General features: G+C 34.6%; 2 protein-coding genes across 5 annotated transcripts; both read left to right on the forward strand.

The window, feature by feature from the left end:
* The first annotated feature begins 6,175 nt into the window (after nt 1-6,175).
* On the forward strand, nt 6,176-7,665 carry LOC104092116 (large ribosomal subunit protein eL42). The gene is made up of 4 exons (XM_009597630.4): nt 6,176-6,332; nt 6,917-7,096; nt 7,245-7,319; nt 7,403-7,665. Exons 1-4 carry the CDS (start codon nt 6,330-6,332, stop codon nt 7,460-7,462), a joined length of 318 nt encoding a protein of 105 aa, XP_009595925.1. The 5' UTR covers nt 6,176-6,329; the 3' UTR covers nt 7,463-7,665.
* Nucleotides 7,666-8,856: 1,191 nt separating this feature from the next.
* On the forward strand, nt 8,857-15,089 carry LOC104092123 (uncharacterized). Of its 4 annotated transcripts, none has more exons than XM_009597650.4 (9): nt 8,857-8,925; nt 13,038-13,389; nt 13,482-13,515; nt 13,601-13,828; nt 13,960-14,049; nt 14,163-14,228; nt 14,326-14,417; nt 14,512-14,559; nt 14,656-14,845. In XM_009597650.4, the coding sequence occupies exons 1-9, from the start codon at nt 8,919-8,921 to the stop codon at nt 14,771-14,773; spliced, it is 1,035 nt and encodes a 344-aa protein (XP_009595945.1). In that variant the 5' UTR covers nt 8,857-8,918; the 3' UTR covers nt 14,774-14,845. The 4 variants fall into 4 exon arrangements, with proteins under 4 accessions (XP_009595945.1, XP_009595952.1, XP_009595959.1 ...); XM_009597657.4 differs by lacking the exon at nt 8,857-8,925 and adding an exon at nt 12,283-12,419; XM_009597664.4 differs by lacking the exon at nt 8,857-8,925 and adding an exon at nt 12,499-12,578.
* The last annotated feature ends 433 nt before the right edge of the window (nt 15,090-15,522 follow it).

The raw sequence follows: 15,522 nt of genomic DNA on the forward strand, positions 1-15,522 counted from the left end.
CAATCACTCCTACACCGGCACATGTAGTTTCGAGGTTAGGTTATTTTGACCTGCCCTTCCTCGGTGGCTAAACGATACTCCCAAGGTATTTATTATTAAAAGTATTTACCACTCACTTCATATTCTTTTACATGTCATTCATTTTATTGGCACCATTGGCCATGCACAATATCATTCTTGGCAAGTTGGCCGTACTTCATAACTCATGCTCACTATTTCACTTTCACCCATTATCATAGATAATCAACCACAAGGCCTTTCAATTTAAGACTTTAAACACATACTTGAGCAATTTAGGGTTTTAGGCACATGCAACTTCTCACACAATTGACATGATAACTTTCATTAAAAATCACGCTTTTAAATCATAACATAATAACACACAGCCCATACTTAAACTACATTCTCAAACATTAACTCAACATAACAAGAATCTTTGGAATATATATTGAACACATAATTATTTTGACGCAAGCCTTATTTGACGAAAATTCAATTTATAAAGAGCATCACGAGACTTACAAGGACATTGCAGGGTTCAATTCTAAGAGAAGAGTTTAGCCAACATACCTTGCCTCGAGCTTTTTAATTTACTACAAGGTTTCAGAAATCCTAGCCACTTCGATCTATTTAGAGATATAGTAAAATTGAACACAAATTAGGAAGGAGTTCATAGTTCCAGCTCACTCGAGCATTTTATCAAACATTAAGTGTGCATTAAGGTTTCAAGGTCCTCCTATGGTGGATTCTTTTACCCCACTACCCAAAGTTCACCCAAACGAGCTCAACAATCTTCCCACTACCCTAGATGGCATATGCATGTAAAATAAACAACTCCCACACCCAAGAATTGCTTTACTAAATTCTCATTTTTAGTTAAATTCTGAAATTAAGTGTTAGGGTGTAGAATCTTACCTTTTGATTGGAGACCTTGTGAGTTACCCTATAGAAATTTTCAAGGTTTGAGCAAATATTAATGAACAAATGGCTTAGAACTCCTCTTCTCACTCTAGACCATCTTCCTCTCTCTTTAAAATGTAAGTTTGAACCTTCTAAAATGACCCTCAACATTTTTTATAAGAATGGTGTCGGGTTTATAAAACAAGAAAAATGAAGCTCCAAAACATAATCTGCAGTCACAGAGTGATCGCAGAATAGATATGCGGTCCGCAAATCGGCCGCACAATTGGTGCCCCTGAACTGGAACATTCGGGTTGGGTCTGCGGCAGTTTTGCGGCCTGCATACCTGTTTTGTGGTCGCATAATGCACCGCAGACCCGTTCTACAGTCGCAGAATACACCGCAGAACTTTCCTGAGAAAAAATCCCATACTGGTTCCGTAGTCAATGTGCGGTCCGCGAAACGGTTTTGCGGTCGCATAGTTGACCGCAAAATATCATCCAAACTTGCCCAATTTTCTGCTCTATTTTGCGGCTATTCTGCGGCTTGTAGAGTGATTTTTGCGGCCGCATAGTGGGCCGCAGAAATGTCTTTTTCTGCCAAAATTTTTCCTTTACTCCCCAACGCACTGTTCAACAATTGTCAACACATGAGCCTACTTTGGTACCACGAAACCCCGAATTTTTAGGCAAAATTTTACGGGGCCTTACAATGGATTATTACCATCAAATTCCGGAAAAGCAAGTTTGGCATTAAGCATGCGCAAGGGAGGTTAGGTATCAACAGGGCAGGAAAAAGTTTTGGGGAAAAATGGTTTGTGGGGGGGAATTGATGGGATAAATTACCTCAAGTGGTATAATATAGGGGGAAAGGTTGGGTTTGTGTAATGTGAAGGCAAATGAGTGGTATATGGTATATGAGCAAACGAGGGTGCATGAGTAGATGGGTACAGATGTGATGAAGTGGATCGAGGAGTGAAAAGCCCATAGGTCGTAGGTATTTCTATCGTGAGTTGTGTAAGGGTAATGTGAACATTATACAAAGGCCCCATAGGGCTTATGGCCCAAGTAACTGACGGGAAAGCCCAAAAGCAGGTGTTGGCCGGGGTACTTGAATATTGTGTGAAAAGTAAGGTTCATTGGGGCAAAAAAATGACTCATTCCCAGGTGAGGTCAAGTTGATACGGTGAATACTTTGGGTGATAGAGGGAAAAATCAAACTTTGACTGACACTAGAGTTTATTGGGGTTACCAAAGTCGAAGCCACCGAATATGCAGACAAAGGCAAGTTGGTGGTGGTAGCATTTACCAGAGTAACCGGCGTCGAAATTGACCTGAAAGCTCCTCTAACAGAAGATTGACCGCTTTCAATGTAAGAGCTCCCTTGAGCTACCGCCATGTAAGATATGCTCATCTTCCGACCTTCCTCTCGCTTATTCATGTCCATAACCGAGTTTGAGTACTCTTGAAGATGCACATCCATATTTCTCTGTATATCCCCCATTGTCTCCATACGCCTATTAGAGGTATTGATAAATTCTTGAATTTGAAGTTCCAAATTCCTAGAACCTCATTCGCCGATGCCGACTTTTTGTTTATCGACCATCGTGGCCCGAGAACCGTGGCTCTAGCTACCAAATGCAGCGTTCTGCTACTGGTTGGATCGACACAAACACCTACTTTTCCTAATTACTCATCCAAGTCATGACCAAGTCGTGACAAAAAGGATATTTTTTAATGGGTATGGTTGGAATATATTGAAAACATATAAATGAGTCAATATACAAAATTTGAGAAAGATTGGAAGTGATTTGGACTGATCTGGTATCAAAATTCGTAGTTAGAATAAAGTTTAGAAAATTTTTCTATGACACATGTATCACACACAAGTATACATGAATATACATGTGATACACATTTAATACATATATGATACATATGTGATACATAGTATGATACACATATCATTTTTTCATGTTCATCTTCTACTTTAAATTTTAAATTCAAACCACCTCAAAACTCTACCAAATCATCCCAAAACTGAGATTCAAGCTCCTTGAGATGTACCCAATCTATTCTAATAACACTCACTCAAAAAAAGCAAAAAAATAACTTTTTTTTTTGCTACAAATAGATAATTGGCTAATATTTATAATATTTGGCTAATATTAGTACTCCCTCTGAAGGGAACCTTGACGTAATTTGTAAAGTTGTTGCCATATGACCAGGAGGTCACAGGTTCGAGCCGTGGAAACAGCCTCTTATAGAAATGCAGGGTAAGGCTGCGTACAATAGACCCTTGTGGTCTGACCCTTTCCCGGACTCCGCGCATAGCAGGAGCTTAGTGCACCATGCTATCTTTTTTTTTTTAATACTCCCTCTGTTTTAATTCAAATGCCATAGTTTCCTTATTAGTCCATTCCAAAAAGAATGGCACATTCATATAATTGGAAATATTTTAACTTTAAACTTTTTATTTTACCCTTAATGAAAAACTTTTATAAGCACACAAACGTCATGGCCCCATAAAGCTTTTACCCCTTAAGCTTTTAAGATCACAAGTTTCGAAAGTCTTTTTTTTAAATTTCGTGCCGAGTCAAATTAACTCATCTAATTTGAAATTGAAGGAGTAGTATTTTATGAATTGGCCAATTTATGTAATAAGATACTTATAAATGGACATAGCTAATAGTTTTCCTATAGTATTCTCCTTGTGCTTTCTTTAAAAAAAAAAATGAATTATCTTACTTATATTGAGAATAAAGAATTTTAACAATGTATGTATATTTTAACATGTTGTAACTGATTTATGCCTTATTTATACTGGCAGAATATAAAAATTAATATCTTTCCAAATTTTATGACAAAAACAAACTTTTGTGTTGGGCTAAAACGGATGGTGAAATATTGTTCGTTTTTTACCAAGCCTACAAGATTTTTTCAAAAGGCCTTACATTATTAAGAGTATACAACTCCTCACAAATAACTTCTTTTTCTTTTCTACTGTTCATGTGAGACTTTGTTTACACATACACAGTTTTTGTATATAGTTCTTAATTTTTTGCCAAAATGTATTACAAAACACATTTTGTGATAAAATTATATGGCTTTTAACATATTTGTTCGCCGGTCAAATATATATATATATATGTATCATTAGCGAAATGTCATTCGCCTTTTTTACCATTTAAAAATAATTTTCACAATGAACAAAATTATAATTTAAGTTACTTTCCTATTATTTAAGACTTTAAAATCAATTAAATATTAGCATATTAAACCTTTCCTTATTAAACTAGGTAAGAAGTACTAATATTTAGGAAATATTTTACCTTATATAAGTTACACTAATTGAACATAAATCCCTTCTAATGAGAGCGTTCTTATATGGTGACTTCAAATGATTTTCAATTAAAAACTTAAAATGTGAGGACATAAAATTACGTATTAAATTAAAAGTAGTTAATACAATAGCGTCTAAACTAAAATATTTTAATGCGAAACAATTAAACATGCATTTAAAAAAATTTATTTTAATCAAACAAAATAATTAATCCATGATCAATTAAGCACCGGTCTACACCTTGTTTGTGTCTTTATGAATGAACTTGAGAATAACTTTTTAACAAAATATTAGAATAATCTTAAATCTTCAAGGACTATGTGTTCTTACTGAAACTAACAAAGAAGCACGATAACTCGTGAAACTCAAATGACAAATATTAAAGGTGAATATATTGAATAATGATTGAGGACTTTTATGAACATTTTTTTTTCTTTTAATGAGTTAGATATAGAGGATCAATAGTTATCAATTTCAAAAGATTACACTTTATTTTATAACTCAAGCATAATTTTATAAAATATATGTAATTTTATTACAAAATATTACTCATTGAGATGGGGAATACGCGCACGCGCACACACACGCGCGCCTGTCATATTTTGGATAGTCGGCTGTTTGGAACTTTCATAAATGACTACCTTTTAAGGAGCTTTTTCACAATCCGTAGCTACATTTCATGTATTTACATTTCGTCGTAGCTAGTTTTTCACAATGCACTATATTTGAGTATATTTAAATACATTGTTCAACTTTAAAAAAAAAAAAAAAATTCACGTGTATTTGAATGCATTTGAATATGCTGTTCAGTTGTATCCAACCGCATTTGATGTCGCAAGGTTTCAACTATATTTGAATATTTTTATATTAAAAAAAATGACGAAATGAAGAATACAGTCAAGTCCAGTCAAATTTTCGACAAAAATACAAAATACACCGTATTTAAGAAGGAAGAATACAATCAAACTTGGTCGGATCTCTGGCGAAATACAAAATACCACAGTATGTACACTAAAACATGAAAAATACATTCAAATCCTTTCAAAAATACACTATAGTTATATTAAAAATGAAAAATATAGTCAAATCTCCGACGAGAATACAAAATAAACTGTGTTTAAAAATGGAGAATACAATTAAATCCCGTCCTATCTCCGGCCAAAATACAAAGTACACTTTAGATCTCTGACGAAATACAAAAAATATATTGTGTATATACAATAATTTTTTGGCATGAAAGGTAGTGGAGGAGAAAGAGGCGGCTTTTTTTTTCGGCAAGAAAAGCAGTGGTGGAGAAATAAATTTTTGGCCAGACGAATACACTCAGATCTGAGATACAAAGAATGAGAAGAAGCCATGGATTTCGGCATCTCCGTTAGATCTAGATCTGGCGACCCCTTCGATCTTCCTCCTCCATTATTTTCACCGTAGGTAATTGACCTATCGCAACTTTGTGATTTTCAGATTTGGATCTGACGGTGGAGATGAGAGAATGGAAATGAGAGAGCGAGAGAGGGACGACTGGATCTGATGATGGAGATGAGAGAGAGAGAGAGAGAGAGAGAGAGAGAGAGACGGCTGTTTGGCTGGGCTTCGGTAGAGCCCAGTCGGAGAAGATGACGACGGCCTTGCCGAGGGCGAAGAGGGAGGGGAAATGAGAGAGAGTTGAGGGAGAAGAGAGAAGGTTGAGGGAAAAAATTAATACAGTGAAATAACTCTATGTATTTGGCATAGCTATAATGAGCAAATTATAACTATGAAAAGTAATTAAATTTAAAAGTAGTTATCATCCATAAATAAATCTTAGATTTAGCGTAAATTTTCCAAAATTATATACCAGACAGAACAGGCCGTAATGATTTGCACAATTCAGTCCATACAACAGTAAGCCCGACGAAATAGTTTTACCCGTAGCCCAATATTTTCGGCCTACATGCAGAGCCCACTCGCCAAGTCTTTCATAAATCATAACCCTAAGTCAGGAGTATAAAACTTATCCTCTTCTCGCGTCTTAGGGCTTTCGATCGGCACCAGCTGAACGGCAATTGTGCTCTCTGGTATTTCTGTCTAAATATCGGCCGGTGAAAATGGTAATACATCTGTATCCCACATCTGTAATTTCTTATTAATTCAGTGTGCGATAGTATAGTACCAATTCAATGCGTTTCATCAGTGAAATTGTTATAGTCACATCGAAGCTTAGAAATCTCGTCGTATGAAACGTTCCTTTGATATAGGAGAGTAGGAATATGCCTTAACTTAGTTTGGGAACTAGATGAAATGACTAATCGCTCTTCACTTGGATAGATAGTACACGAGCCTAACAAGCGTTACATTTGCTTTTCTTGTTTGGTGATATATAGTTGTTGTAGTTACTATTTTGTGGTATTTTGTCTCCTGATTCCTTAGTAGAAATGCACCCATTAAGCACGTTAGTTTGTAGATTGAACAGCTGCAAGTCCATGTTTCTGTGGTGTAGACATATAGGATTAATTATAGCTTATGCTCAAAAGCTGCATAATTGAGGTGTAATTGATATACTACTGTATGGCAATGGCTGTATCCCTTTATTGGGGGGTTTTAATGCCCTTTTATTCCTGCTTTTGGCATGTAGTAATGTCTTGATATGTTCCTCGTAGCATAATAAGTGACTGTTCAATGTGGTTGTTTGCAGGTGAACGTTCCTAAGACAAAGAAGACCTACTGCAAGTCCAAGGAGTGCAAAAAGCACACCTTGCACAAGGTTACACAATACAAGAAAGGGAAAGATAGTTTGGCTGCTCAGGGAAAGCGTCGTTATGACAGGAAGCAGTCAGGTTATGGTGGTCAGACAAAGCCCGTCTTCCACAAAAAGGTAGCATATGGAATTATTGTTTTGTTAAAAGGATATTAGTATTGGAAAAAATGCCAGAAAGAATATGAAGTTTTTCACTGGTGTAGCACTGCATTCAGTGTACTGGATAAGGAATAACTGACCTGTTTGTTTTGCCATTACGAACCAGGCAAAAACCACTAAGAAGATCGTGTTGAGGCTGCAATGCCAAGGTTGCAAACATGTTTCACAGCACCCAATCAAGGTTTGTTAATGGATGATCTCTGCACTGCAGTTGTGCTTATGTGTTTCTAATCTGTTAGTTAATCATTTTCTTTGGTTATGCAGAGGTGCAAGCACTTTGAAATTGGTGGAGACAAGAAAGGAAAGGGAACCTCTCTTTTCTAGATTGCCTGTGAAGTGTAATCCACAGCTTTCCTTTTTGCCTTCGTTTATGTTTACTTGGATGATGTTGGTTCTTATGGGTTACATTGTTTTTCAATAGATGCTTTTTTGTTATGGTAGTGATATGGAGATGAAATTTATATTTCAAAGTTTTAATTTGGTATGGATACTCTTTTGGTAATTGATTTTCAAGCAATTGGGACAAATTTCTGCTGTCTTATTATTTGGTACATTAGTCATGTTTTCACAAGCATTGAACACTTTTAAAACCTTAAGAAAAATGCATGGTGGTATGGTAGCATGTTATGCGTAAATGCCAACATGGAAACACAATGAGTCTGAAATTGGAGACATTCTGAGTCCATATTTTACATAACTTTCTAATTTATACATTCCCTCATTGATCTGTTGTCATATCATCTAGCTTGTTGCTTCGAAATGCTTCTACGAGGTCTTCTCTGATCAAATTTTAACCCTTTTTTTATTTCACTTTGAAATCTCTATCGTGTGGAATATATGGCTTTCCTAATGAAGAACGATTAGCTTAAAGATTGGAAGGGTAAGTGAGCTTCAACATGCTGTTGTAGGAAAATTTAAGATGGTCCACTTAATAGCACCTCTCGACAAATATTTATGAATCTTCAAGGGTCGTCACTCTAATATTCTGATGTTCACAAGCAACATCTTCGTTATGCTTACTTCTAATTACAACACTAATTGTGGCCTCTTAATTCAGTCGTTGCTAATTGTTATGTAAGCAGAGCATTTGCGTTTCACACACCATTATTTTATTTCAACGCTTTCATCTAATGGAACCTCTCGGCTTGTTTTTTCATGGCGCCATGCTCATAGAGATTTTACTTGTGTTGCTTGAAATTACCCAAACAGATAGTGAATTGGTTTCCCTTTTGTATATCTATTTTTTGTCTTTCCACTAAAAGACCATTAAGATGCCGTTTGGTTTCGAGAATTGTAACTTTTTTTTTTAGGTAATGGAGAATTATAACATTTGTTTTTAGGAATCTATATTCTTAGATAAGACTATAAGCGGTTTCAAATTTTTCAAGTTTAAGAAATCAAATTAGACGGACTTCTGGCTCAAGTGCAATACAATTTCTTTTTCCTATTTGTAAATGTATAAAATTCTAAAACTTTAAACATCATGACAAGCAGTAACATTTTAGGCTAAAAATTATCAGTGTTCGCATTGTTGCTGAGTCTTGGAATGTTTCATTTTAAGAACTGTCTTGTAAAGTACAATAGCTATAAGGAACAAATTATTTAGAAATGCCCAATCTGTTATTCTGTTTTGCCATTCTCTTGGTATTTCCCTGAAAATGTTGTCAATAAGTGAGTGTTCAGTTTTCCCTGTAACTTTGTCTTTGCTCGTTATATCTGTCAAAAGCTTCGAGTCCTGCCATTTTCCTAAAACTTGAGGAGCCTAATCTGAACCATTCAAATGAGAGGTGTGCCCTTCAGCCTTTCTCTTCATATTTCTGTGTGTAGTTTCTATCTCTTATGTTTGTGCTGCTTCCTCTTTCTGAATGTAAGAATAAGTAGTATAGACACATTTGATGTATTTTCGCAACTCCATCTTAAAGCAAGCATTTCAATATGTTTATTATTTCTTGTAAGTTAATTATTCGAATTTAAGAAGACCTTCTCAGGTTCATTTAGTAGGTGCCAATTGACATCATTTTAACCCTTTTTCTTGAGGAGAGGGCTTGTTTTTGCTTGAACCCCGTAGCTTGGTTTGTTTATGAAAGTTGTGGTATTTTCTCCTTTACTGTGACACACGTAAAAAAACTTTAGATATATCCAGTTGCTCATTCTTTGCGTACTGTTGGTTCTCTTCCCCGTGGGTAATACTGGGCATGAGAAACGCTAGAGGCGTTTACCATATTTTAATGCATGAATTAGTACACACATTTTGTGCTGAATAAAGTAATAGAGTTATATTAGCAAAGACGAATATATATACCCGTAAGTGCATTCCTTATAAGAATTTTTTTATTTTTTTTGGTTAAATACCTTATAAGAAAAATGTGAGGGAACGTTTGGAACCCAGTTGAAATAAAAAAGAGTTAAAGAGGTCAAATTGGTTTTTGCCATTTTTATAACGAAATGATAGAAGTATTATGTCTAAAGAGTCTAACATTTTAAAAGATTATATAAACTTGTCTAAGTATGTGTCTAACCGAAATTCAGTTTGATGTTTCAACGTAGAGATAAGATTACAATTTTACAGCTCTCTAGCTCTCTGTTGAATAAGTAAGAAGTTTTAAAAATTCTCACTTTTCCCTTGACATTCAAACTATTGAACTTTGACAAGAGTTGCACCTTACTATGGTTTTTCTATAGTTTCAAGTATTTAAGTAAGAAAATAGATCAATTTAGGGAAATTTTGTTTCAAAAAGTTATTTTTACACTTGATAAGTGAGAGTGTAAACAAATAGAGGGGTATCGATGGAGTAATTTTTTTGTGTGTCTTAAGCCGACAAAAACCACTCTTAAAACTAGAGAAATTTCCTGTGATTGAAGCAATCATTAGCAGACAACCAATTGCTTTACAAATTACAATATAGTAACGTCATTGACATAGTAGCTATACTTGGTTATTGTAATTTACTTTTTGAACTTTGTCTTATTTGTTGCTACTTTCGATCCATCGTACTAAGTAATTATCATGAAAAAAATCTCAAAACTAAAGAAAGCACGTGCCCGTATTCCTCTACTAGGTAGCCCATTGGCCACTTAATCACGGGTGTAATATCTCCATTCGGCAGTTAAGCAATAAGCTTAAGTTTTTACAATTTGTTCAATTGCATTTATTTACCTCAAACTTTTAATTGGAAAAAGGAAAATCACAAGTGAAGAAAAGGAAAAACTATAGTGGGAATCTAGACTTTCAGCTTTGCTTGCGAATCAATCTTGGCTACCTTTTCAAGCACCAAAACAAAGGGGACAAATTACAGGTAATTTGTGGGGCCCATTCACGGACAGGAGTCCAAAAAACCTTAAAACAAGGGGTTAAACTTTAAAGAGTAAAGACTACGTGTTTGGGCCTAATAGCGTGTACGCAAACCATGTGACTAATTAACAATCTGGGCTCTCGTCGTAGTATGAGCGTAGGATAGTGGGCCCTGGCCCCATTGGGCCCTACCTGATTTGCCCTCTTCATTCAACCTCCCTATTTCTTATGATTGAAACATATCATATTTTGCACCTTCCTCTTTTTGTCTTATCTTTTATATATTTTTCTCCAAAACACGGATGATATCACTAGACCACGTACCTAATATAATTTTCGTTTTGGGAGTTGGAATAATTTTGGAACACATATAGTGAAAAACAACCATTTCATCCTATTCATATTATATACTCTATCGTTCACTTTTACTTGTTCAGTATTCTAAAAATATATTTCACTTTTAGCATATCAATAGAAGATAATTTCTTTTTTCCCGGTATATCCACAATATTAATTACTTATTTCAATTATGTTCTCAAATCAATTAGAAATATGCATCAATTAATATGAGTATCATGGTAAATTATACACTTTATTTATTATTTTTTAAGGGATGTGTAAAGTATAGACAAGTTAAAGTGAAGGAGGGAGTATTTTAATATTTTTGCACACCTTTAATCATACACATAATTTTCTAACATTTTTTTTAACATCTCAGTTAATTGACACTCCACCAATTAAAACAGTTAGACTATGATTGAAGGAAAAAAAAAACAATAAACGACTTTTTTGTTTTTCTAATGACCAAATTGGATATGGAGGTAATGACGACCATACACTTTTTCGGGGGTGCATCACACGACATTTCACCTTGGAAATGTTTAAGAATTTATTTGTTTTGGAACTGTTAAAATCTGCAGTATTTATAAACCTTATGGTGCACGTTTATTCCTTTTAAAATTGTCTCATTGTTTTTAAGGAAAAACTCTAATAGAATCTGTCAATTGGGAATACAAAATTTGTCAATTTAAGTGAAACAACCCCATTATTGGAGTAATTGGAAGAATCACTTCACATGCTGTTTTCTTAATAATTAATCTATTGTCAAACAACTAGTGAAATTCTAGCATTCTTACCTTGGATATGCTGTTCAATACTCCCTCCGGTCCATAATAAGTAATTTTTTGGCCTTTTTTTTGTGGTCCAAAATAAGTAATTTTTTCAGATTTCAAAAATAAATAAATTATTTTTTTTCCTACATTGCCCTTGGAATAAATAATGTTGGAGTATGTGTTAGGGGTGTTTATGTGAAGAGATAGTAAAGGTTAATATGGTCAATTTTATTGCTAATTAATGTTAAAAGGTGGATTTCTTAATTTGTGTGAAAACATCCAAAAAAATCACTTATTGTGGACCGGATAGAGTATCTATTATTCGAGAACAAATTTCTTGAGTCAATACAGTTATTGCAAAGTGCAGATGTATCATACCAATAAATTTACAAAGAACAGTATTTCTTTATTGGGAGCTCATAAACCTTTACATGTGTATATATTGTCCGTGTTAAAAGAAGAATCAACTAGCAAATGTAGCAATCCAACAAAAACTTTCCTAACACCAAAACAGGTGGAATCCCCCCCCCCCCCCCAACCCAACCACCCCCACCCCCACCAATGACACTTGGAATATCAAAAAAAGTAAAAAGGACTATAACAAGTCTATTAAACTACCAGAAAAAATGTGACATATCATGTATGTCTAATAAGAATTTAATAGTTGCATGGGAATATTGAGATTGTGACATTGGATTATAGAGTACTCCTATTAGGCAAAACTTATTGGGATAACAAATAAAGAAGCTTATGCTCAAAGAACACCCTCCTTTTTGTCCTCTCTCTTCAATTTCTTTCTTTATTTTTTCTTTAAAATATTGATTCCTGCAAAGCAAAGAAGCAAAGCATATATTCCCACCTCGCCTTGCTTTCCCCTGTAAGTATCCTATCTTTCCTTTGCTTACAATTAAGAACTTACCTTCTTTTTCCCACCTTTTATTTCAAATTTTTTATATATTAAATTAATTCCATTATATCTTTCTGTGCAAATGCATGCTGAAAGTTTGGAATCTCTGATTCCTTTCAGATATCAAATGTAGGTCAATATCATACTACTTGATGCTGCATTCTTCACCAACCCCTCAAGGCTCAAGCTGTTATAAAACTGTTTACAGTTTTTCCTGTTACATAATCTTTGAGATTTTTTCTCTATTTCCCTTATGGGATGCCATAACTGGGCCTTTTTGCTTAGCTTTTTGATTGAGTTTTGGTCTCTACTAAGTCCTGGCTTCTTGAAATTTCTATAATAATTTCATTCTTGCTTTCTGCATTTCAACTTTGTTCCTTCAAGTTTTCATCTTTACCTTTCAAATTTTTTGGGATTTCAATTCTTTGTATTTATTCATTTCTTTTGAATAAAAAGTAAAGAAAAAGCAAAAAAACAAGAACATTCTTTAGTGTTGTGGATAATTCAAACAGTTCTGTACCTTTGGCCAATTTTGCGGAGAGTTTCCTAAATAAGGGAGAAGTGTTGATATAATGAGTTTTCTAACAGGAGAACCAAAAAACTCATGGCAACCAGCTTTGACTGTTGATACAACAACATCAAGTTACTGGTTTAATTGGAAGGTTATGCTTTGCTCCATTTGGATTTTAGCTTCAATGATTTTTGCATCCATTCTCATAACAAAATATGAAGGCCCTCGCGATTCGAGGAATAGGAGCAGAGAACAGCAGAAAGATTCCCCTGGACTCTTGTATGATGATGAAGTTTGGAAACCATGTCTCAAAACTATACATCCTGGTTGGCTTCTTGGATATAGAGTCGTCGCCTTTTTAATTCTCTTGTTAATGTTAATCTTAAATGTTGCTGTTGATGGAGGTGAAATCTTTTACTACTATACACAGTAAGTACTTTCTCAATCAAATTTATGGAATATCCAAATTAAATGAGTCTTGAAAATGTCCTCATATTTGTTATGTATTGTCTGCTGAATAGGTGGACATTCACATTGATCACTATTTATTTTGGGGTAAGTAATAGTAACATTAAAGTCAATCAGTTTGTTTGTTTTTAGTCTCTAATTTGGCACATGATTTATTATTATATGAATGTAGCTTGGATCTGTGCTTTCAATGTATGGATGTTACCAATATCACAATAAGGTTGGTGGTGATGGAATTGATAACGAGAGATTAGACGCTGAGTATGGTTCGCGAAGATTGTCTATGAATGTAGAAAGTAGCAGCAGTTCAAATGCTGCAAAACAGGTAGGGGAAAATGCAGAACAGAATTCTCGCCAAATTGCTGATTTCTGGGGATATCTTTTTCAGATAATTTTCCAGGTAAAATGAACATATACTCCATGTTTTATTCAATGACAAGGCATGTTGCAATTCTACTTCAATGAAATTCAACATGCAAAGAGAACAACTTAATTATACACATTGTTAACGATTGTCTTCTTTTTCCTTAGATGAATGCTGGAGCTGTAACGCTTACTGATTGTGTCTTCTGGTTTGTACTCGTTCCATTTCTGACAATTAGAGGCTACAATTTAAATTTTGTAAGTATGCTACATTTACTATTATGACTTTACTGCATAGTCACTCCACTAGTGGTATTTCACTGGGTCGTTGTTGTTCTGTGTTTCTAATTGATATTTCATCTATGTTGTAGTGGATTATAAACATGCATTCAATCAATGTTGTGTTTCTACTTGGTGATACAGCTCTCAACTGCTTGGTAATTTGCACTAACCTTTCTCATTGATCTCAAAAATTGTCTTCATAAGTTATCTGTCGTATAATTAGCGTCTAATTCCATAATGTAATCATTTCAGCGTTTCCCTTGGTTTCGAATTGGATATTTCTTTCTGTGGACATCAGTTTATGTTGTTTTCCAGTGGGCAGTCCATGCCTGCATCTCAATTTGGTAATAACACACTCTTCTTTTCCCATACTGCAGTTACATTTTACATCTTTCTGTCTTGAACAACTAATCAATACTGGTATGGTTTTTTAACCAGGTGGCCATATCCATTCCTCGATCTTGCATCTTCATTTTCTCCTCTATGGTATGTAATTCGTCCAAAGTCTTAAACTATACGATTAAAATTTGCGAATTTTATTTTGGAAATAATTGTTGATCAAGAAAATGAATTCTCTTTCAGGTATTCATCAGTGGCGCTAATGCACATACCATGCTATGGTATTTTTGTTTTGGTTATGAAGCTGAAACACCATTTGCTAAGGAAATGGTTCCCTCACTCTTATCAGTGTGCAAGCTGATGTATCCTGGAATTCTAGTCCAAAGTCAAATAAGGGGTTTTATGCTTTAAACACAGCTATAGTTAGGGAAAATGGAAAAAGATTACCACAAAGAGCAGATAATGCAACATGATTTCATTTTCTGAACAGCAGCCAAAAAAAAAAAAGGGGGGGGGGGGGGGAGGATGTTATGTAGCAAAATAGCAGTAAATCTTGAGAGGTTACACACAAAAAAAGAAAAAAAAATAGAAGGTTAGAGTTTTGGGTTTGCAGGATATACATGTAGCCTAACTATGCAAAATAGAGATATATTGTTCATATCACTATTTATAACTTATTGGCAGAGCTCAGACTTCTATTGAAGATGATTGGAATATACACAAAATGTTAATACATCCTCTTTTTTCACTCTAGTATCAGCTCTATAATTCTGGATTTTGTATTTACAACCAAATATTAGTAACTCCAATAGTGTAACTTTTTGTCCCCTAAGACTAAATACTGTGAACATGCCGACACTTAGGAAGCTGTCAAATAGTGAATGGTCCATTTTTCTGTTCAGATCTCCACTTTTTAGTGGGGCAATGGCTATATGTTGGAGAACAAAAGCATCTTCAGTCACAACTGGTTAAATGTGTGGAATGCGACTAATCACTTTTTCGAAAGAGGCATCAGCATCAGATAACACTATTTTTCCAAAAGTTTATGATAAACCTTTATCCAATATCTATGATGGAATATGTATAATGCGATTCACTGTTTTTCAGGCC

This window comes from Nicotiana tomentosiformis, chromosome 3 (assembly GCF_000390325.3).
Source record: "Nicotiana tomentosiformis chromosome 3, ASM39032v3, whole genome shotgun sequence".
NCBI classification, from domain to species: domain Eukaryota; kingdom Viridiplantae; phylum Streptophyta; class Magnoliopsida; order Solanales; family Solanaceae; genus Nicotiana; species Nicotiana tomentosiformis.

Bases quoted from the DNA above. Each gene is read 5' to 3' on its own strand.
- LOC104092116 (XM_009597630.4), top strand. The intron at 7,097-7,244 runs GTAGCATATGGA...ATTACGAACCAG, and splicing joins AGCCCGTCTTCCACAAAAAG to GCAAAAACCACTAAGAAGAT. The intron at 7,320-7,402 runs GTTTGTTAATGG...TTGGTTATGCAG, and splicing joins TTTCACAGCACCCAATCAAG to AGGTGCAAGCACTTTGAAAT.
- LOC104092123 (XM_009597641.4), top strand. From the start codon at position 13,022: ATGAGTTTTCTAACAGGAGAACCAAAAAACTCATGGCAACCAGCTTTG. The intron at 13,390-13,481 runs GTAAGTACTTTC...TCTGCTGAATAG, and splicing joins ATCTTTTACTACTATACACA to GTGGACATTCACATTGATCA. The intron at 14,418-14,511 runs GTAATAACACAC...TTTTTTAACCAG, and splicing joins CATGCCTGCATCTCAATTTG to GTGGCCATATCCATTCCTCG.